The sequence below is a fragment of the Malaya genurostris genome, chromosome 1 (assembly GCF_030247185.1).
Source record: "Malaya genurostris strain Urasoe2022 chromosome 1, Malgen_1.1, whole genome shotgun sequence".
Classification (NCBI taxonomy): Eukaryota; Metazoa; Arthropoda; class Insecta; order Diptera; family Culicidae; genus Malaya; species Malaya genurostris.
In genome coordinates this window covers 69979638-70003428 of record NC_080570.1, presented here as the reverse complement: position 1 = coordinate 70003428, position 23791 = coordinate 69979638, and the positions used below count along the sequence as shown (strand labels likewise).

The 23791-nt window shown below is 37.8% G+C and overlaps 1 protein-coding gene across 2 annotated transcripts in view; it reads left to right on the top strand.

Moving 5' to 3' along the window:
- LOC131440377 (uncharacterized) overlaps nucleotides 1-23791 on the top strand; it is a 465330-nt gene that overhangs the window by 420973 nt on the left and 20566 nt on the right. For both annotated transcript variants that reach the window (XM_058611634.1, XM_058611633.1), the window contains exon 6: nucleotides 16798-17026. In XM_058611634.1, the coding sequence (XP_058467617.1) occupies nucleotides 16798-17026 (229 nt within the window). The remainder of the gene's footprint in view (nucleotides 1-16797; nucleotides 17027-23791) is intronic.

Here is a 23791-nt window from a genome sequence, read left to right as displayed (position 1 = left end):
TGATGCTGATGCTGATGCTGATGCTGCTGCTGCTGCTATTTCCGCCATCCGGTTTGTGGCAAAGATGCAAAACTTCCTGAGCTGCCACCGTTGCTTGGCGTCGAGAAAAACTTTTGATTGTTTTAACCGAGTCCCTTGGAGCGAAATTCAGTGCGAGGGGTGTGTTTGCATAGTTTTGTTTCATTTGCAAACTGAAATACAGCGCATTTGCAACAGAAGCTAAAAACGAACGAAGGAAAATGAAATTCGAAATCGAAATCCAATTCTTTTCTTTGGTATCCGCTAGCCCCCCGTTAGTTTTCTCAGACTTATCGAAAAAAGACATTCCCGTCCTTTATGGTTAACGAAGTAAGGTCAGGCGGGTGTTGAACAACTGACATTCGCGAACACAAACTTGATTCTGTCATCACCTTCAGGGTTCAGAAATCTTTACGTAGTTCATACTCCTGAAAGTGACGGAATTTAATTTCCTAGGAACACCAACTGAAAGAAAAGCAGACCTATTCCCAGCAAAACTCGTTGAATATTGAATAACTTTCCACCACGCATGGCCGGAAGAAGCAGTAGAATGCATTCGAGTTCATCGTATTGAATCCCTTGAAGAGCTCTTGACTCCGGGACCATTGTCACCCGCTGCCGGGTGGATAGGGATTCATACAAACGAACCCTTTCCTGAAGTTAATTAGCAGTAGCGTGAAACTTTGCCAACCACTTTTCAGATTCCTCGATGCTCTGTGAAGCCTGTTGCTTCTATACTTATAGGCGACAACCCGGCAATCACAAGCGGATTTTATTCAAAGCCTTACCTTCATCGAAAAACGAAACACGCTTTCCATGCATGGATGGTTTCGACTTGCGAGCAAAATCTTTCAGCGCGAACAAGTGTTCCCATCGCCTTGTTACCGCCTGCCGAAACCGAACCGGGAAAGTAAAACTTATGAGTGTTAAACAACGGTTCCATTGGCATGAACAATGGTCGCTGTTGAGACACGTTCAAGCGTGAAGAACATTCCATCGGAGAGATTGTTTCGACTAGTTCAACGAGCTCGTCAAATATGGCTGTGGTAAGATACTTGCGCGGGATCGAAAAAGACCGCGCGACAAAAGATGGGGTTTATCATGGTTCAAAAATTTACCAAAACCATTAATTGTCGAAATCAAGGCGTAATTTTTGAAGAGGTGATAGTGTTCATTGGTGTCATAAAGTTGCTGTTATACACTTAATAATTATTATATACAAACTGTTCTTAGTAACCATACAAGACTCTCAACTCGTAAGCCCATCATTTAGCGATTGGTGAGGATGAATTTTAGAGTAATTTGCGAGAATTTTCATTAGCGCTTTGTCGATACCACGGGACTTTTATTGGCAGTTGGTGAAAATAAAATCTATACGACTATTAACGGAAGTGAACAGGCAAATCAGTTTAAAAGTTATGAGTTATGAGTCATGAGCAAAGGTCAATCTTCAATAAAAAAATTTCCGCTTCTGAATAACTCTGCAATCCTGCTTCAGTTTAAATCTAAAAATTAACGTCAAACAAAAATCTAGACTCTCCAGACAATGATGCCTGAAAATACTTTCAATTCTCTCTATACAAATTCTGATTTATTGTTCTATTCCGGACAATCAAAAGGTGGACTTCCTTGCCCAGTTTGTCGTACATACTAGAAGGTGGCGGAGTGTTCCTGTGCTTCTCGTCACTTCTTTCTTTTCCTGGTACTATAGATTCGATTTCAAGAAGTTCCACAATTCAAATGTAAAATTCATACCTGGAATTTTGTTCCCGAATTTGAAGGCCGAGTTCCTGAATCGGATTTCATGATACAAATTCCGAACATGAAGGGTGTAGCCGGGTATGCATATAAAAACTGCCCGCAAACAAAAATTAAATTGATCTAAGTTGATTGAACGGTTTTGTATTGGAGATGATTTTACCAAAATTTAAACCCTTCAATGTGACGTTCAATATTTTAAATGAGCGCATTTTTGAAATACCTAATTATATTACTGCTTTGCCCTATTTCCTGAGAAAATCTTCACAATAAACGTTTACATTCTATAGGAAAACGTGTATTTGTTGATGTAAAAGCTTCTGGTAAATTCGGAAATGAGTGATGCAGGAAATCATTTTTGTTGTGATCAGCAAAAGTGCACGGAGGAACGAGTAAATTAGCGAAATTAATAAATTTTGCCTAATATAAGTAAAAAAGAAAAAGATGCCTTCAAACGGTTTAACTCAAGTTATGCACTGACAATTTTTTCCGTAATTTAATTTTCTAGCATTGATAATAGCATATCATAAGAATTTCACTTATCTGATTCTGATGCAGTTTATTCAATTGTACTCCATTTGAAAAAGAGCGGGAGATCAACGATTTCAGACGTAGATCATGTCATGTCTTATCTTGATCATATGTGATTTTCCTCCACCAACATCAAAGCTTATCGAATCATCCAATGATTGAACTTACATAAACCAAGAATCATTTTAGCCCAAAATCACTACCCATTGTGTGACGGAAGATCAGTACCGATATTGATCGATGTGATTTAAAATTCAATGATCAACTGATCTAGAAAAGATTCTTCGGCAGTGATCTTTTTTTTATGAGGTTTTGGTATTTATTTTCTCAGCCCTGTATGCTACTCTAAGGAAATATTATTCTTTACCTAAAACAATAATATATCTGTGCACCCCTAGGTCGAATAATACAGATGATTTGAATGTTTCATCAATTCCAACCAAATACTTTTGTTAATTTATATAATTGATATTAATAAAATAATTCCGATGATTTTGTAGTTTTAGGGACATTTTTTAATCTAATGACAGCATGTAATAACTCGATTTTTCCCTCATATTTGTATGGTTTGTCATACATATTGAGAATGTATTGAGATGAATTTTATTTATTTTGAATTCGTGATATGTGACATAGGGGGGGGGGGGGAGGGAGTTCTTTGCTTATGTGACAATTTGTGACAAAGGGGGGATGGGGAGTCAAAAATCGTCAAAAAAAGGGTGACGTCTTTTATGGACAGCCCCATATCACACTTTCAAAAGAAATAAATTAATCGAAAAACCATGCGTCTTCATCAAATGATCACCATATGGAGACGCATGGTATTTAGTTTTGATGCGTTTTCATCTACAACTTGAGCTCATGACAAAAGTAAATCGGAAATCGAGTGGTGCTGGATGTCAGGTAGCAGTAGCATCACATCCAACAATCAGCATCCAACAAGAACATCTAGAGCAACGAGGATCTACACGGCAGTGCAACGGAGATAAACAACAATTTCAAGGTAGAAGTTTTTTCTTTTCCTTTTGATTGAGTACTGTGTAGTGTTGGTTTCATTTTTTATTTTAAAGTTTGATTAAAAATTTTAATGTGATGGATGAATCCATGGACGTAAATCCTAGCATGAATCCTATACCCCCACGAACGAAAAAATATCAGGAGAGCTCTTCTGGGCCTTGGATAGTCTTTTTTAGACGTATATCAAAGCCATTAAACATTTACCAAATTTCTAAAGGTTTGACATCACGATACTCTTCAATCAAAGAGATCATAAAAGTAAATAACGATAAAATTCGTGTTGTGGTAAATAATTTGAAACACGCGAATGATATTGTCTCTTCGGAACATTTCATTAAAGAGTATAAAGTTTACATACCCTCCAAAGATGTCGAAATTGACGGTGTTGTTACCGAAGCGAGTCTTTCGGTAGATGATTTACTCAAGCATGGTGTTGGTCGTTTCAAGAACTCTATGCTTGAGGGTGTGAAAATACTGGAGTGCAAACAACTGTACTCAGTAGTTCATGAAGAGGGAAAGAAAGTTTATCGCCCATCAGAGTCGTTTCGAGTGACATTTGCCGGGTCTGCGTTGCCGTCCCATGTCTATGTCGATAAAATTCGCCTCCCTGTTCGGCTTTTTGTTCCAAATGTAATGAATTGTACGAACTGCAAAAAATTCGGACACACAGCTACTTACTGTAGCAATAAACCAAAATGTATTAAGTGTGAAGGACCTCATAAAGATAATGATTGCAACAAGGAAATTGAAAAATGTATTTATTGTGGGGAAAGTCCTCATGATGATATTTCAGTATGCACTGCATTTAAAGTGCACAAAGACAAAATTAAGCTTTCTTTAAAAGCACGGTCTAAGCGCACATATGCAGAAATGCTTAAAACGGTCATTGATGTCCCCCCTTTGGAAACCGAAAACGGGTTTTCAAATCTAGAGGAAACAGAGGACTCTGACTCTGACGAAAATAGTGAAGGTAATTCGTTTATCACTACCCAAGGGTCAGTTAAGAGAAAGAAGTCTTCTTCCAAATTACCAAAAAAGACACCTAAAGTTTCATCTTCAAAAAAAGATCCCCGTGCTAAACAAAAAAAGTCAAAACCAAAGACTGTGCCTCCTGGTTTGTCAAATTCACAAACCAATCCAGGATCTAGCACAGAAAAAGGTAATAATCCTGTGGGCTCCATTTCACAGCCACCAACAGGATTACTGAAGTTTTCGGAAATTGTTGAATGGATTTTCTCAGCATTCAATATATCTGAACCCTTAAAGACCCTCATAATGGCATTCCTTCCAATAGCTAGAAATTTTTTGAAGCAGTTATCAGCTCAATGGCCAATTGTCTCAGGTTTTGTATCTTTTGATGGATAATTTATCACCCGCCGCAAATGATACAATCACTGTCCTGCAGTGGAATTGTCGAAGCATCATGCCAAAACTTGATTCATTTAAAATTTTATTGCATAGTCAAAAATGTGATGTATTTGCTTTATGCGAAACATGGCTTACTTCAAACATAGCTTTAAATTTTAATGATTTTAACATTATACGTCTCGATAGAGACTCTCCGTATGGTGGAGTGCTTTTGGGAATTAAGAAATGCTATTCCTTTTATAAATTAAACATCCCTTCAACTTCTAGTATAGAAGTTGTTGCTTGCCAAATAAACATTAAAGGCAAAGATATTTGCATAGCTTCGGTTTATATTCCTCCAAAAGCACAAGTTGGACAGCGACAGCTTAATGAAATGGTTGAAGCCCTTCCTGCTCCACGATTGATTCTGGGGGATTTAAATTCGCACGGAATGATGTGGGGTTCCGTTTACAATGATAGCAGATCATCTTTAATACAAAACATTTGTGACAATTTTAGCATGACGGTATTAAATATGGGTAGCATGACACGGATCCCAAGACCTCCTGCACGCCCAAGTGCATTAGATCTATCTCTTTGCTCAACATCAATTCGACTAGATTGCACCTGGAAAATATTGCCTGATTTACACGGTAGCGATCATTTACCAATCATCATCTCAATTAGCTGTAACAAATGTATTGCTAATTCAGCTAGTATTCCATATGATTTGACAAAAAATATCGACTGGATTAAATACCAAAGTAGAATCTCTAGTATTTTGAATTCAATGGAAGAGCTCCCTCCACTTGAAGAATATGACTTCCTCATTTGTTCGATTCTGGAGGCCGCAGAACAATCCCAAACTAAACGCTTTCTTGGGCCAACGACTAACAGAAGGCCTCCCAACCCCTGGTGGGACAAAGAGTGCTCAGAGGCTAAACTCGCAAAACAAAATGCTTGCAAGTCGTTTCTAAAACGGGGAGGAGGAACTCCTCAGAATTTTGAAAAACTTATGGTTTTAGAAACCAAGTACAAGAGCATACTTCGAGCCAAAAAATGTAGCTATTGGAGACATTTTGTCGAAGGTTTGTCAAGAGAAACCTCAATGAGCACTCTTTGGAATACGGCCAGACGAATGAGGAATCGTAACGTGGGCAATGAGAGTGATGAATACTCGAACCGATGGATATTTGACTTTGCTAGGAAAGTTTGCCCAGATTCTGTTCCTACGCAAAGCATTATACGGGAATCTCCTCCAAATAATGGTTTTATTAATAACCCATTTTCAATGATGGAATTTTCTATAGCACTCTTGTCTTGTAACAATAACGCCCCTGGGTTGGACAGAATTAAATTCAACTTGGTGAAGAATCTGCCCTACCTCGCAAAAAGACGTTTGTTGGAATTGTTCAACAAGTTTCTTGAGCAAAATATTGTTCCGCCTGACTGGAGACAAGTGAAAGTTATCGCCATTCAAAAGCCGGGGAAACCAGCTTCCAATCACAACTCATATAGACCCATTGCGATGTTGTCCTGCATCAGAAAATTGTTCGAAAAAATTATTCTACGACGTCTCGACACTTGGGTCGAGACGAACGGTTTGTTGTCAGATACTCAGTTTGGCTTCCGTAGAAATAAAGGGACGAATGATTGCCTTGCATTACTTTCGTCTGACATCCAAATTGCCTTCGCTCAAAAGCAACAAATGGCATCTGTATTTTTAGACATTAAAGGAGCATTTGATTCAGTTTCCATTGATGTTCTTTCAGACAAGCTCCTCCAACATGGACTTCCAGCGGTTATAAATAATTATTTGCACAACCTTTTGTCAGAGAAGTGCATGTATTTTTCACATGGCGATTTGGCAACATTCAGAATTAGCTACATGGGTCTCCCGCAAGGCTCATGCCTCAGTCCGCTCCTCTATAATTTTTACGTGAATGACATTGACAGCTGTCTAGTAACCCCATGTACACTAAGGCAATTGGCAGATGATGGCGTGGTTTCAGTTACTGGGCCCAAAGCTATTGATCTGCATAAACCATTGCAAGATACCTTAGATAACTTGTCCGTTTGGGCTGTTCATCTTGGTATCGAATTCTCTGCGGAGAAAACTGAGTTAGTCGTCTTTTCAAGAAAGCATGATCCCGCGCAGCTTCAGCTCCATATGATGGGAAGAATGATCCAACAGGTTTTAACTTTTAAATACCTCGGGGTGTGGTTCGATTCCAAATGCACGTGGGGAGGACACATTAGGTATCTGATAACGAAATGCCAACAAAGAGTAAATTTTCTTCGAACAATAACAGGATCTTGGTGGGGTTCTCATCCGCAAGATCTAATAAAATTGTATCAAACAACGATACTTTCAGTGATGGAATATGGATGCGTTTGTTTTCGTTCCGCTGCAAACTCTCATTTTATCAAACTTGAGCGAATTCAGTACCGTTGTTTGCGAATTGCCTTAGGCTGCATGCACTCGACACATACAATGAGTCTTGAAGTTCTGGCGGGAGTTCTTCCATTAAAAGATCGATTTTGGGAGCTTTCATCACGCCTGCTAATAAGATGTGAGGTGCTGAATCCCATGGTAATTAATAATTTCGAACGACTAGTCGAGCTTCGATCTCAAACAAAATTCATGACAGTATATTTTAACCATATGTCACAGGAAATCAACCCTTCAAGATATATTCCTATCCGTGTCAGCCTCCTAAATGTCCCTGACTCAACTTTATTTTTCGATACATCCATGCAGCGCGAAGTGCGTGGAATCCCGGATCATCTACGTTCGACGGAAATCCCAAAAATATTTTCAAGTAAGTTCAGGCATATTGACTCTGAGAAAATGTTTTATACGGACGGATCGCGAATTGAAGAAGCGACAGGGTTTGGTATGTTCAACAATAATGTTTCGGCCTCATTTAGGCTTCAAGAACCTGCATCTGTTTATATAGCAGAGCTAGCAGCAGTTCATTATAGTTTGAGTGTAATCGTCACATTATCTCCAAACCATTATTTCCTCTTCACAGATAGTCTGAGTGCAATTGAAGCCATTCGCTCAATCGCTGCTAGCAAAAATGAACCGTTTTTCTTGGGTAAAATAAAACAGTGTCTGAACGACATATTGAATAATAATTATCTAATCACTATAGTCTGGGTCCCGGCTCATTGCTCCATTCCAGGCAATGAAAGAGCCGATAATTTAGCCAAACGTGGTGCTATTGAGGGTGAAATTTATGAGCGACCGATTGCTTTCAACGAATTCTATAGTTCGTCTCGCCAAAGAACACTTGCCAGCTGGCAAGCATCTTGGGATAGAGATGATCTGGGTCGGTGGATGCACTCAATTATTCCGAAAATATCGACAAAGGCATGGTTCAGGGGACTGGATGTGAGTAGGGATTTCATTCGTGTGATGTCCAGACTCATGTCCAATCACTACACGTTAGATGCACATCTCCTCCGAGACTAATCATTGTGCTTGCGGAGAAGGTTATCGGGATATTGATCATGTCGTTTGGACATGCGTGGAGTATCGTGATGTCAGATCTCAACTAATAAATTCTTTGCGTACCCAAGGTAGACTATCCAATATCCCAGTTCGAGACATTCTTGCTTGTCGTGACCTTTCATACATGAAACTTATTTATCATTTCATAAAGAAAATTGGAGTTTCAATTTAATAAAGGCCCTTTTAAGACTTAGTTCTGATTCCAGCTGCGTCCATGAGTTCAACCAATAGCTAAATTAGAATAGAAATTATGTAATGATACAAACAAACTCGAAACAGTTTATGAAATTATCAACAAAATGTCTGAAAATAACAGCTTATTTTATAATTTATAGAAGTTAATCGTTTGGTTCAAATAATATTTCCGAGTAGATTTCATAATTAATGACGAGTTACCTAAGATGATATTTAAGCTATAAGAGAATATGTTTTAATAGATTCAAAACGTTGTGACTATGTTAGAATTAAATTAGGATAAGAATATTATGTAAAAGTGATTCTACGGCGAAGAAAAACTTATGTAAACTGCCTTAAGAAATAAACGTATTTATGGAAAAAAAAAAACTTGAGCTCAGGTCTTGGGTATTGACGTAATTGATAATGATAAAAGAATTTCTTTCCTAATGTTATTTACACACGTCCGCACGTCGTTGTAATTCGTAAGAAAGGACCAGTGTGGAATTCAAATGAATGTAAGTACACAGTAGTTAAATTTAATCACTTCTTTTTACTATATTTAAAATATAGTATTTTTGCAGAAAAAAAGTATTCACTAGACACCATGACTATGTGCAAAGTCAACAGGAATCCAAAACCAAGCGAAGTCCAAAAAATCTCTTTAGTTATTAGTTTTAGAGCAAACTGTTCTGTATCCCATGGAATGAATAGCCAAGTTGTCTCAAATTGCTTTATAAGACAATTAAAATCAAACGGCTTTAGCTACTGAAAACGCACAGTGGAATATGAGGGAGAAAATGATATGGTTTGGTGCAATTTTTCATGCGGTGGTGTAGCAATCCTTGTGAAAATCGACAGAAAAATTTTGACAGTTTCTAACTTCAACATCTTGCGGGATAATCCGGAGGTTTCGTTGATTCAGACGAGACTTTAAGATAACTTTGGTCCACGAGAAACTTGGATCGGTTTTAAAAAGAACAGACTTTACTAATGAAAACTTGTAGCGATTAGTAGTCATAAGAAATACTATAAAACCAGATAGAAAACAAGTCGTAGCGTCGACGACCCAAAAAAACGTATTAATTCGCATCGTCGATTTTCTATGCAAACAATATGTTCTTTTAAACTCAATATTTTCAGTTTCTTGCCTTTTTTTCAAGAGAACCGTTATATTAAACGGTCTCGCAACTATAGTTCATCGAATTCACTTGTACTTAGTGTTTTTTTTTCTAGCGTTTTATGGAGTACTTTTCTCATGTATCAGTTCAAGCCCGTGCTTTTCCTTTCTGTATCCCGAAGTCGTCTCCATACAGCTCAGACTTTGAACACTCTTTGCCAGCCAATCAAGACTCGGATACTGCATGCGTCACTCTCCATTTGATCGATCCCTCTTGCTCGCAGTGCTACTCTTTTTCTAGAGCCTACCAGATCACATTCAAGAACCATTTCCACATGGTTGCCGTCCGTTTTTCCGATGACATGCCCAGCCGATCGTAGCTGTACAGTTTCAGCTGTCCGTATGGTTGGTGGATCTCCAAGCAGCTGTTTAAAACACTGGTTCATACGCCGTTGGTTAATTTCTTGTGGTGACGTATTACTTTTCTTATATTCTTATCCGCGGTCAAAAGTGAATGAATACAAGAATTAATCGACCACCACGATATAGATGCCACGCGTAATTACTCGAGTAGGAAAATGTTTTATGTTGAAGCCTTTTCCTATCATATATTGATTTATCCGTCTTTATGGGCTTAACCTATTTGACTTTAGCTGTCTTGTTAAAAAATTTCAGACAAACTGGCGAACGTCGACGAACAGTTTTCCCTAAAACTGATAGTTTTTTAGATTTCACGTGATTTCGAATATATCTTGATTTTGCGCTTGGTGTCTAGACATACTTTTTTCAGCAAAAGAACTATATCTTTAATGTTCTTTGAAGCTTTTACTAAATATAACAAAAATCTGAGATTAAAATTGACTGCAGTGTAATTTGATTTGGATACAATAAATGTAAAATAAATGTAAAATGACTTATCAGTTCATAACTGTCTCCCTACATGATTGCTAGCTAAATCGAAACAGGCGTACAGGTGTGTGAAAATAATATTTGGAATTCTTTTATCATTATTAATCACGTCAATACTCAAGCCCTGAATTCAAGTTGTAGATGGAAATGCATGGTGTTCATTTCTAAGGGTATGTGATATTTGATTTTAGAAATGCCATGCGTCTCACTCTGATGATAATTTGATGGAGACGCATGGTTTTTCGATCGATTTATTTTTTAAAAGCTTGATATAATACCCGTCCACATTTTTTCAAAATCTGAGAATAATACAGCGTAATAATATTATACGTAATATTATTATACGGTAAAATACTCATAAATGATTTATTTTTGAAGTAAAATCTAGAGTGGTACCAGAATTGTAAGTGCAAATAAAAAAAAATCCAAAAAATTTTGAACATTCTTCCACATGAAATAAATTTTGAAAAATTCTGAAAAAAGACTCAGAAAGGTTTCCCATAATGCCTGAAATATTCCGGATTTTTTCAAATTTTTGCTGAATAGGTCTTAAAATTTAATTAAATGCAAATCAGAAGAATCACCCTAACACCACAAATATGGCAGTTGAAGGGTTAAATTTTTGGTAAAATCATCTCATATACAAATCCTTTCAAGGAGTTTATATCAATTTAATTTCTGTTTGGGTGCAATTTTTATATGCAAACCTGGCTCACCCTTCAGGAAAAAAAATTAGTTCCAAAATCGAGTCTAGAATTCAGTTCCAAAAATCTGATTCAATAATCTAGAATTAGGATTAAGTTCTTGAGTCAAAACCAGTGCCCGAATGCAAAGTACGCGTGATAAGTTTTCATCATTGCTTCCAAAAGTTTGAGAAAATTAAATTTTTGAGTTATTTATGGTTATCTCATACTGTTGAAAATTTTATCATAAATTGCTGATCATATTTCTGATGGCATGAAGATAGAATTATGTTGTTCATTTAGTACAACTCGAGATATTCATAGGGTAAGGGCTCCCTATTTCATCTCATTTGTAGGGACGTTACCCTAAAAACCTGATTCAGCCACCAAAATCACCACGATTTTTTCATATTTCTGCTTAATTCGCCTTGCTCCACATTGGGAATTGATTCACATTCCTTGGAAATTAAAATAATAATTAAAAAATCAGCTAAAAACACTTCTGATATGTTCACTACTGTGCTCCTAATTTCATCTCAAAGGTTTTATATTCATCCTATCGTTGGTCCTTTATTCATCCCATAAATTAGCAATGGCGACAGCAATCAAAACCAAAATATTGCACTATTACACTCTCAGGTTGAAAATGTCAGAATTTTCGTTAAAAAGGGCCTAATGCCAACTATGACTCAACACACGATATTTTAAAACACAGTTAGGAATCATTTCGACGTTTAAAATTTTTTGGATTGTTTTTATTACCTTTCGTTTCAAATTTAAAATTCTACTCTGCAGTTAATTTGGAGAACTTAAAAAAAAACAAAAAAAGAATTGTTACTATTTAGGCATTAGCCCTTCTTAAATAAAATGCAGAATCAAAGATGCCATTCATACAGATTTATCTGTATTGTATAGATTTTTGCGTTCGCGTTCGTTAAATCAGATTACAGATTTTCTAAATTTAATACAGATTTGTAAAGGTTCATAAAAAGTGAGAAGTAAAACGTTAGACTTTTCTCTCTAAGTATCTACTAGTATTTGATAGCAGTACTTTAAAAGTTTATTAATCAACGGACAGATCACATGTTAAAATGGAAATCTTTTGTGCAAATGTTTGATGATGAACACTGATAAACATTTAAACTAAAATTTAAAACCAATTTGAATTTGAATTTGATTCATTTTTTTAGTGAAAACAGATAGAGCAGATACATATTTTCTATGAAAATATCTGGCATCTCTGTGCACAGCCGATGAAACACACACATTTAACAGTGTTATGGTGATGTATTTCGGAAAGAAACCAGTGCTACTAGATTTGCCACAATGGTTATTTGATTAGTATTTAACACGTTCTATTTGGTAATATTAGAATCCGAAACAGTTTTATTTATATATAAATATCAATGATATAATTAAATTAATGTCACGGATACAAAAAAATACTTGATGATAATTTAAAGAAGAAAAAATAATTTTTTTTATTTAACATCATGAGAAAACTTGGCAACCTTGCGATACGAAATGAGATGAAAACAAAGCGTAATCAAGTGAATTAAGTACAAATTTTCATCTCATACTTTTCATTGCTTTTATTGCTTATCAGGTAATTTCAGAAGTCTTTAATCGTTGAATAAACAAGTGGAAAGTGAACATTACTAACTATAAAGTCATCCAACATTGAATAGTTGTGTAATTATGTGAAATAGTGATCATGTTTTGAGACGAATCGATTAGTTAATATACAGAAACATGATGAATTGTGAAACTTCAGACGAAAGTGGTTCCTAAATCAAAAAATGAGTTTATTTTATATGGAAAAAGCGATCGTTGAAGGTTTTTTAACTATTGTTTTCAATTGTAAAGTGTGGCAAAACCTGGAATAAATGTTTTAAAACGTTCCACAATTTTGTTCAGGTGCGTTTGAAGATATGATCAATGTTCAAAGTTATGAGGCGAAGGAATGGGATGGAAATTGGAGCTGAGATGAAATAGGGAGCCCTTACCCTATTTAAGTTATACCCAATCTTTCACAGGGCGAAATTTGAAAAGACGCTCGATATTAAAGTAAGACGTATTCACATCAAAATATCTACAAATAAAGACAATTCGAAAAAGGTACGAAATCTACAAAAATATTCCTCAAACTGTTTCGATTGCTAAGTCGTGTTGATTGATGATCAATCAAACTCATTTCCGTTATACACCCACAGCTTTTTATACGTTAAATAAATCTCATACTTTAAAAAATTCTAAACATCTAAACGTTTTATACAAACCGACTTGGTATATTCTGGGAACTGATTTGAAGCGAAAATTCCAGAAAAGAATGCTAGAAATCGTTTCAAAATTCAAGATGGCGACTTCCACAATTACGATATTTATTACAAATCTTCACAATATGGGTCTTGAGTTTTGAAACGACTTCGAAATTCGTTTTTCGACATCCACTCATCAAATCCGTTCCGAAAATGTTCATTTTGTAATGGTTTGTAACGAATATCGTTCAACTGTAAGTCGCCATCTTGGATATTGGAGTAACTTAGAACATTCTTTTCCGGCATATGCTAATCATACGTTGACTATTCAAAATAACGTAAACTTTTTTTACTTCATGATTCGATTTCCGAATCCCTGATTATTACGTAAACGGAGGTTTGGGTATACCGGTCAGCTGAAAGTCATGGTTAATATTATGTCGCTTTCGCTTGAGAAAACTGAAACTGACCCAGGGTAGTTTCATCAAACATACAGTTTTGAAGAAACAGTTCAACAACGTTGAAACTAGGTTCAAAACTGGCTCCAAACAAACAGCAGTTTGAGTGGAAAATGGGTTAGGTTTGGCATCAAGCGAAAACGACATTAGTAATCACATCGGCTTCTTAGCAATGGCCGGCTTTCACCAACTTAGATTCAAATCAAAGGTCTGGTAATTTAATCAACTACTACAGAAGTTTATTCTGATATCCGGTTCCAAAATTTCATGGTTATCAATGTGAAAAATTACAAATCATCGTTTGAGCTATTGTGTTATAGGTGCTAAATCTTTTAAACTGGACATGGAACTATTCGAATTTGTTGGTGATGGTCAAATAAATGAACTGGTTTTACTCGTTTGTTGAAAATTATTTATTTTATAATTGACTTAACTATTTAAAGATAAGAGTTTTCATATAATGATTTTTACAATTTCGGAGGGGGTTTGAACCCCTAAAATACCCCCCTGTATATGCGCCTGCCCTAGATAAATGAAGCATTCTCGCTAGGATTTTGTACTCCCACTCACAAAATTTTTAGTTTACGCAATGCCAAAATGCGCTGCCATCGCAAAAAAAGATTATTATACCTTTTTATTTTATTATTTTATCAATATTTAGGAAGACATATCTAATTTCAATGCAATTTGATTTGTTTAGTTTTGACAGTTTATTTTTATTTCCGTGTTTTGTATTATGTTGATTACATTGAAAATGATTTTTGTTGTCTTATGAACCTTTATTTTTCATAGACAAAACGGTGAAAGAATTCCTGGTAAAGTTGAATATATATTGTGGAACTAGTGCTCTTTAACAATACGTTGTGAAATAGTATTTTCCTGAGTTTTGTGACATTCTGAAATATTGGTTTCCAGAGTAACATCGGACTCTTGAAATTAAAAATAAATCCCATAAATCGCTATTGAATTTTATCTCGATCCGACTTCCGGTACCAGAATTACCGGGTGATGTGCACCAAAAATATGAAAAAAATATCACTCACTTTTCTCAGAGATGGCGTGACCAATTTTCACAAACTTAGATTCAAATGAAAGGTCGTATGGCCTCATACAATTTTCTTGAATTTCATTTGGATTCGACTTCCGGTTCCGGAAGGCAAGATGTGCAAATCCATGAGAAAAAGGCAAGATGTGCAAATCCATGAGAAAATGAGCACTCAAATTGCTCTGAAATTTCTTAACCGATTTTTACAAACTAAGATGCAAATGAAAGGTCTTGAAATTTCTTAAAAATTCTCTGAAAAGTTTATTCAAATCCGAGTTTTGGTTTCGCGCAATAAGTGAAAATTGTCTAATTTCATACGGATTTTTTTTAAAAGTGATGGCGAAACGAGGAGCAAATTTTTGTAAAAGTTACAGGAAATAGTTGGCAAACCTTGTTAGTTAGTGAATATATGAATCTACTTTGGGACTACTAGTCCCCGTTTTCCGCTTCCGAATGCCAATGGTAATAGCGAAGAAAGTTCCAAAAACGGAACTCACATCGATTTCTCAGCAACGGTTAAACCGATTTTCACAAATCATGATTCAAATTAAAACGCTCATTGTCTTATAAGAAACTGTGCAATATTTTCTAGATCCGACTTCCGGTTCCGAAATCAAAACTTTCAAACTGTCATGCAAAATAATGCAAAATCGGTACGCATCGGTACGTGCTGGTACGGAAGAAGAAAACGCCACCACCTAGAACACAGCGTGTTTTGTTCAATTTTGTATAGCGTGCAGGGTTGCCACATATAAATCTATATCAATTTGACATAACTGTTTACAAATTGAAAAGAGGATGGTAGTTTTTGATTTTATTCAAGTTTGAAAGAAAATCTTGACGGAATCTTCTAGTAATGTTTTTGAAAATATAAGTAATACGAGAAAGGCATCATTACACCACTAGGTAGATTAAAAAAGGTTTTTCCTGAAAAAATATAATCTAATCAATACCCTGAAACAGAAAGCATTGTAACTTTAGCAAGATACAAATTCATAATTTTGTAATACAAATTTTAGTTCTGCTAGTTATAAATAATTGTAATTAAATGCTTTGGCGTGATAAATAAATACAGGTTCACTAAAATAAAACCTATTTCAATTGGCCTGATATAATACAAGTATTCTCATAGCGGTGACTTTTATTCCACTTGAAACTCGCTTTGAAAGCTTCATTAAACTGACATATCACACCCCTTCTCACACGAGAAACTTACACTGCCAGCAAAAATACCAAAAACGAACATCGCCTTATTTGTCAGTGAATGATTCTGAACTATCTTTCCGCTTTTTGGAAGAGTACAAAAGCGTAAAACAACCCTTCGAGTCGAAATCGATAGAAAATATCCGCGGATTGTGCAAAGATCTATTATCCTATTATAGAATAATAATTAGGTTTTAAATTTGTGAAAGGAAAATAACATTCTTATATTTTTTAAATAATCGTCATACGTTTTTAAGCAACAAGAAACAAAGGAAATTTTCACAACATTTTTTCATCAGTTCAAATATAGTAATTATTATTAATGGCCACGTATGAAACCATTTCACCCTGTCCGTACGTGTATTCAAACAAAAACCCAACGCGTAGAGCAAAGAACTCATTCCACAGTGGCTCTCAATTCAGCCTGGCCCGCAGACAATGCGCAGACCCAGGAGGACAGTTCACAACATGAAAAATGTATTTAATTCGCTCCCTTCGGAGAAAAATCTCTGTTTCGGAGAATTATCCTTTTTAGCTGCCAGTTGTCTCAGAACACATTCGCCGGTTGTCGGCTGATCCCTGGTCGAGATGTCGGGAAATCTGGAGGAAAAAAGCTTTCCCTGCCTGTCATGAAAATGAAATATTTATGTAGAGTAACACACAAGTCATTTTCCTCCGTTGGTTCACAGCTGAAAATGTATATAAATAACCTCTCCGGTTACTGAGCTATCTTCGTTCTCGGTTTGCTTATCGTTTCAGATTTTCACCCCGGAGCAGACCGTTCGAACTACGACGGATAATCTGATGACCACAGCCGTTTCACTGAGGCTTCATCTACAGAGTTCACACTTCAGTGGCGTCCAAATGGCGGGTGGAGGTGGCAGCGGAACCCTCATTCTCAGATGTACCGCCACAATTGGAAAACTGTACGAGCGGTACTCGGAGCTGGAGCTTGGAGTACCTCAACGGGATCCGGTCCCAGCCAGAGGTACGTACACGCAATTGATCATAATTATGCATTTTCATTTTTTTGGTAATATTCACTATCTATATATTGAATTTGAGTATTTTGTCACTTGTTCATAGAATGCAAAAATCAAAAGTTCACTTGGTTATGAGTAAAAATTTGGACTTGGGATTAACTTGCGAAAAATCATCAAAACAGTTTAGAGCCAAATTTAAAAAACAAATTGCTATTTTTGCTATCTCTCTAAATAACGATTTTAAAATTTAAACACACTTCACTTTGCAATTCCAGACCCAGAAGTCGGATCCTGATGAAATTCAATGGTAATCATTGGAACCATAAGACTTTTCATTTGAGCCGTTGTAGCGAGTTCCTTTTTGAGAGTTTTTAACCACTATTACCGATACTTTCGGAACCGGGAACTGGCATCCGGCATACCTGAAATCAATTTTTTGGATATTAACTAAACATGGCTACACAATTCAATAAGTATATCTACATTACCGGTCAAGCTAGAGCCCTGTTGTCTCTTGCTATATGTAGAAGCTGTCTCCATTACACTCGGTTCATTGCTACTTGCCGACAGCCTGAGTTCAAAGTACGCACAATTTCCTGCCAAGTTCCGTCTCTGCATGTTTTTGCTTATATAACTTTTCCTAATACCAACCCCAACTCCCTTCTAAAAGTCTACGTCTACGCTTCCGGAATCGGAAACCGGGATCAAGGATAGACGGAATCGGTTTGATTGGCTGTTTATAAAATGCCTTTAGATCTCAAGGGTTCCTATAGAATTTGGATGACATGAATACAAATAAAATGGATCGTTCAGTTTCTTTGACGGTAAAGAATACCAAATTTACCCAATTTTTGAGCCGAATGCTTGAACTGAATTCTGAAACTCAATTTCTATGCTAGATTCAGGAACTGAATTCTGTATCTGAACTCGGCAACTGAATTCTAAGTTCTGATTTTGGAATCAATTGATCATTGAACGTGTGTTTTGAAAATGAATTCAAGACCAAGATGCTGATTCGGCACTTAATTCTGGACCTGGATTCTGATCTGCAGTTGATTTTTAATTACAGAATTCCGGACCAAGATTCAGTTTTCAAACTCGGAACCAGAATTCAGCTCGGAAATTCAGTGCTAGAATCCAGATCCGGTTTAAAAATCTTCAGATTGTAGTTCTTGAATTCAGTTACACTTCTAGAAATGTGGAACTGAATTTTGAATCAAATTCTAGACCTGCATTATGGTTTAGAACTCAGAACCTGGACTTTAGAACTGAATTCAGGAAATATAACTTAATCTTGGATCTGAGTTCTGTTCCTACATTTGGGTCTGAAGTTCCAGAACTTTGGTCTCAGAATTCTGAACATGAATTCTAAATCAGAATTCCGGACGGAAATTTCGGAACTGATTTCTGGCCTGAAACTTAATTTAGATTCAAGTTCAGAATTCATTACCGGAATTTTGTTCCAAAGTTCAAGCATAGAATCAAGTTATGTCGAAAACTACGCTGGCTTGAATGTTGAAAGTATGGAAGTTTTACTTTCTTTACTTATCAAGAATTTTTGAAAATGTAAATTTCGAGTTTTTTTAAGTAAGTTTTTTTACTACTCAAAATTCTATCACAAATTGCTGATCATATCTCCGATGACGTGAAAAAAATGTATTGATACGTCAAATAAAAAATAAGATATCTACGAACAAAAATTTATCACTCTCTCAGAAAGTAAATTTTTAAGAGATAATAAAAGACGTATTCGCGTTAAAAAACATTAATTACTATTTCGGTTTTGCTCCCAACAAAGCCGACATTTTTTAAGCCATGCTGTCTACAATCATATAAAAAATTTCGGAAGAAGTTAAGAAGAAGAACTTTTCATTAAATGTAAATCGAAAAATTTCCTGTAATAACTGATGTAATGAATAATGAAGTATCTGACACCATTTGCACACCCTGAAGTCAACAAAACGCATTCAAACCAATACACAAGAAATCCAATTAAAAAAAGCCGAGAAAATACTATCAGACTGTAAACCTTCAATGAATTGATTATTTTCATCTTCGATTTGGATTTTGTAAACATTTATAGCCCATAAAAGAGCTGATTTGTAGAATTTTCGTGGTCGTTGTTCACTTTTCGGAGCATTTTGTTCCAATGCAAACGATCAGCATTTGGACGACGCACTCTCTCTTGTTTGAAAGTCCCGCTGCAGAACTTACCTTACCTAACAGCTATAGACCTGGGGTGTCTTTTGCTGTATCAAGCATACGTCTCCACATAACTCGGTCCATGGCTGCTCGTCGCCAGCCACTCAAGGCACGGATGCTTCTGAGATCACCCTCCACTTGATCGATCCACCTTGCTCGCTGCGCTCCTCTTCTTCTTGTACCAGTAGGATTAGATTCAAGAACCACTTTCACTGGGCTGTCGTCCGACATCCTTATGACATGCCCAGCCCATCGTAGACGTCCGATTTTAGCTATCCGTACGATAGGTGGTTCTCCTAGCTGTTGCAATTGATTTATACGCCGTCTCCACGTTCCGTCTTCCATCTGCACTCCGCCATGGATGGTCCTCAGTACCTTTCATACGAAAACACTGAGGGCGCATTGGTCCTCTGCTAAAATAGTCCAGGTCTCGTGGCCATAAAGAAAAACCGGTCTAATCAGCGTTTTGTAGATGGTCAATTTCGTGCGGTTGCATATTTTTCTCGATCGGAGGGTTTTTCTGAGTCCAAAGTACGCACGATTCTGTATTTCTCTGCTGGTGTCATTGTCGACGGTCACCAGTGAGCCCAAATACACGAACTCGTCAACCACCTCGATATCGTCACCGTCTATCAATATTCGTGGTGGGAGGCGTAGTGTTTCTTCTCTAGAGCCTCTTCCTCTCATGTATTTTGTTTTCGACGCATTTATGGCCAGTCCGATACGCCTAGCTTCAGTTTTCAGTCCGATGTAGGTTTTCGTCATCTTCTCAAGGTTACGTGTCACAATATCGTCAGCAAAGCCAAAAAGTTGTACGGACTTTCGGAAGATCGTGCCACTCGTGTCGATCCTCGCTCTTCGCATCACACCTTCCAGGGCAATATTGAACAAGATACAGGAAAGTCCATCAACTTGACGTAGCCCTCTCCAAGATTCGAAGGGACTCGAGAGCGTCCCAGATACTCGGACGTAGCACATCACTCTATCCATCGTTGCTTTGACCAAATGCGTCAGTTTATCCGGAAAACCGTATTCGTGCATGATCTGCCATAGCTGTTCTCGATCTATTGTGTCGTATGTTATTTTGAAGTCAATGAATGGGTGATGCGTGGGTACGTTGTATTCACGACACTTCTGGAGTACTTGTCTTATCTTGTATTGTAAATCCCGCTTGGTACGGCCCTACGAATTCCTTAGCCATTGGTGATAGACGACGGCAAAGGATTTGGGAGAGTACCTTGTAGGCGGCGTTCAGCAATGTGATTGCGCGGTAATTGCAACAGTCTAGCTTATCGCCCTTTTTGTAGACGGGACATACCACTCCATCCATCCATTCCTGCGGTAGAATCTCCTCCTCACAAATCCTAGAAATCATCCAGTGCAGCGCTCTAGCCAGTGCCTCTCCTCCATGTTTGAGCAGCTTGCCTGGCAACTGGTCATTGCCCGCGGCTTTGTGGTTCCTCAGCTTACCGATCTCCTCACTTATCTCCAACAGATCAGAGTCTGGGAATATGTCGTCGGCTGAGCGTGCACCCAGATTAATTCCTGTGTCGTTTTCTGTATCCTGTGCTTCGCCATTCAGATGCTCGTCATAGTACTGCTTTCACCTGTCGATCACCTCACGTTCGTTCGTGAGAAGGGTACCACTGGTATCTCTGCACATTTAGGCCTGTGGCGTGTAGCCTTTATGTGAGCGGTTCACCTTTTCATAGAACTTCCGTGTGTCATTTGCGCAGTACAGCTGTTCCATCGCTTCGCGATCTTGGTCTTCCTGGTGGCACTTTTTCCTCCGGAAAACAGTGTTCTGTCTGTTCCGTGCCTGTCTGTATCGTTCCTCGTTCGCTCTAGTGCGGTGTTGCAGCATCCTCGCCCTTGCTGCATTCTTCTCGTCGACCAACTGCTGACATTCGCCGTCAAACCAGTCATTTCCTTAATTCGATAACCTCGTACCTAGAACTGTTGCAGCAGTGCTACTCACGGCGGACTTTATGTTCCTCCAGCCGTCTTCAAGAGTCGCCGCGCCAAGCTGCTCTTCCGTTGGTAGCACTAGCTCCAGTTGTTGCACGTATTCCTCTGCAGTACGAATGCTACGTAGCTGCTCGAGTTTGAGTCCCGGCGTTCCTGAGCGATGAGTATTGTGCACCGTCGATAGTTTTGAGCGCATACAAACCGCGACAAAGTAGTGGTCAGAATCAATATTGTCACTGCGGTAAGTGCGGACATTGATGACGTCGGAGAAGAATCGCCCGTCGATGAGAACGTGGTCAATTTGATTTTCCGTATATTGATCAGGTGATCTCTAGGTGACTTTGTGGATATCTTTGCGGGGGAGGAAGGTACTTCGAACCACCATTCCTCGGGAGGCTGCAAAGTTTACGCATCGTTGACCGTTGCCATTTGTTACCGCGTGCAGGCTCTCCAGCCCGATCACGGGCCTATACATTGCCTCCCGGCCTACCTGAGCATTCACGTCGCCGATGACGAGTTTTACATCCCGCCGTGGACAGCTGTTGTAGGTTGATCTTCAATACGCACATTCTATCACTGATTGGCTGCCACCCAATCACGCGCTGGCGCATCTTGCCCAACACTACAAATCCCGTTCCTAGAACGTTGGTTGTGCCGCAGCTCTGGTAGAAGGTAGCCGCTCGACACCTTCTGTCCCGTCCAACAAAGTTCCTGCAGTGCTACGACATCGAAGCCGCGGATTTGAAGCTCATCATGCAGCATTCGGTCGTATCCTGGGAAGCCAAGCGATTTGCAGTTCCATGTGCCAAGCTTCCAATCGTAGTTCTTATTTCGTCGCGTAGGTCTTTGCCGATTATTCCGAGTCGTATTCATATCCTGATTATTCGTAACAAGTGTTTTCCGGGCGGCTTGTTAGGCCTGCACCAACCTTCTGTCTCGCCGGAGGGCCATCATGTCAGCACTGTTTAGAGTCCCACACTGACACAAGGACGGTAATCAGCCACTCCTAACATGAAGAACAGACGCTGTTTCGAGCCGCCCCAACATGGGGAACAGACGCTCGGGTAGGCTCGCTCTCTGTAAAGAGAAGCAAGCCCCCCCTTCCCTGTCAGCATACGACCAAGGTCCCACCGGGGTTGGTTACCCAATCTTTCTTATGGTTACTCGCACCCCAGCAGTCACCACGGGGAGTTGGGATAGGAGTTACTGGACAAGAGACTAAGAACCACATTGGGGCCTGAATTGCGCATTATCCAGTCGTTTACCAATTTATGAAATTTTTGTGGAGAAATTTTCTTTTACATGTTTTTGAAAACTGAAAAAGTTCAGACTCAGAAATACTATCATAAAGCAACACGGAATTCATTTCTGGCTTTCAGAAGGGCTGAATTGTGAAATTTTCTCCGATATTGGACACTGTTCGGTGCATTCTATTCAAACTCACACTCATCCAGGTAGTCTCATGTATCTCAGTAGACCTTATATATCAAGTGTTAACCTAACCTAGTACATCACAAATATGAAATTTCGCTTACTACATCAAAACCGTCGCTCTTGTTTGATACTCGTTGAAACCGATCATTCCAGAAAACTTTACTTTGAATAATTGTGTATGACATAATATACCACTGAAATTTTTTTCTTAAATTGATGATCATATTTCCTATGGCGTGAAGCAAAAACTATGTTGATACGTTAGATACAACAAGAGATACTCACGATCAAAAACTTATGGCTCTCTCATAGGGTAAATTTTGAAATGGCACCTTATAGTAAAATCATTCGTACACAGATAAAAATATTTTGTGAATTTACATTTATTTTCATGCACATATTTGGAGAAGGGTAATTGAATGGAAAGTTACATTACAAAACTAAGCGATTTGTAAATATACAGCCTTGTTCAATGAAAAAGTAAATGCATTTCAATGTAATTTTACATCAATCATGGTTTTAAATCAGATTTTCGTTTCAACTGACGTCTATTTAATAGTACTATTGGTTTACATGTCGTGTAAGTTTCATATTTTCTTTCTGTGTATTCACGACAAAATGAAGATAAAGTGTACTCTATTTTCCCAGAGACCACTGAACCGATTTCCTCCGAAACCTTACAGTCTCATAGGTTGCTATTGAATTTTATCTGGCTCCGACCACCGGTTCAGGAGTACGACATAAGCTAAAAAAGTACATTCGATTTTCTCAGAGACCGATCAACCAATTTTCACACACTTGAATCAATTTAAATGTCTTACAATCTCAAATAACCCTACCGAATTTCACCCGGATACGACGGCTGGTTCCTAAATAACAGGCTGATAAATATAAAATTTTTATATTCAGTAGCGTGTTCAATCAGGTCCGGTTAGTTGATGACCGAATACGTTGATTTCGGGTATACCGATTCAACGTTCCTAGTTTCGGAAGTACCTCAGAACTACTCACGAACGGTTAGACCAATCTTCTCTAATTCATATTTAAATGAAAAGTATTATCGAGATATGGCTTCCGGTTTCTGATATACAGGGTAGTGTGTATGAAATTATAACTTTATGTGACAGGTATGAGCGATAAATAAACGTTAAAGTTATTCTAAATTT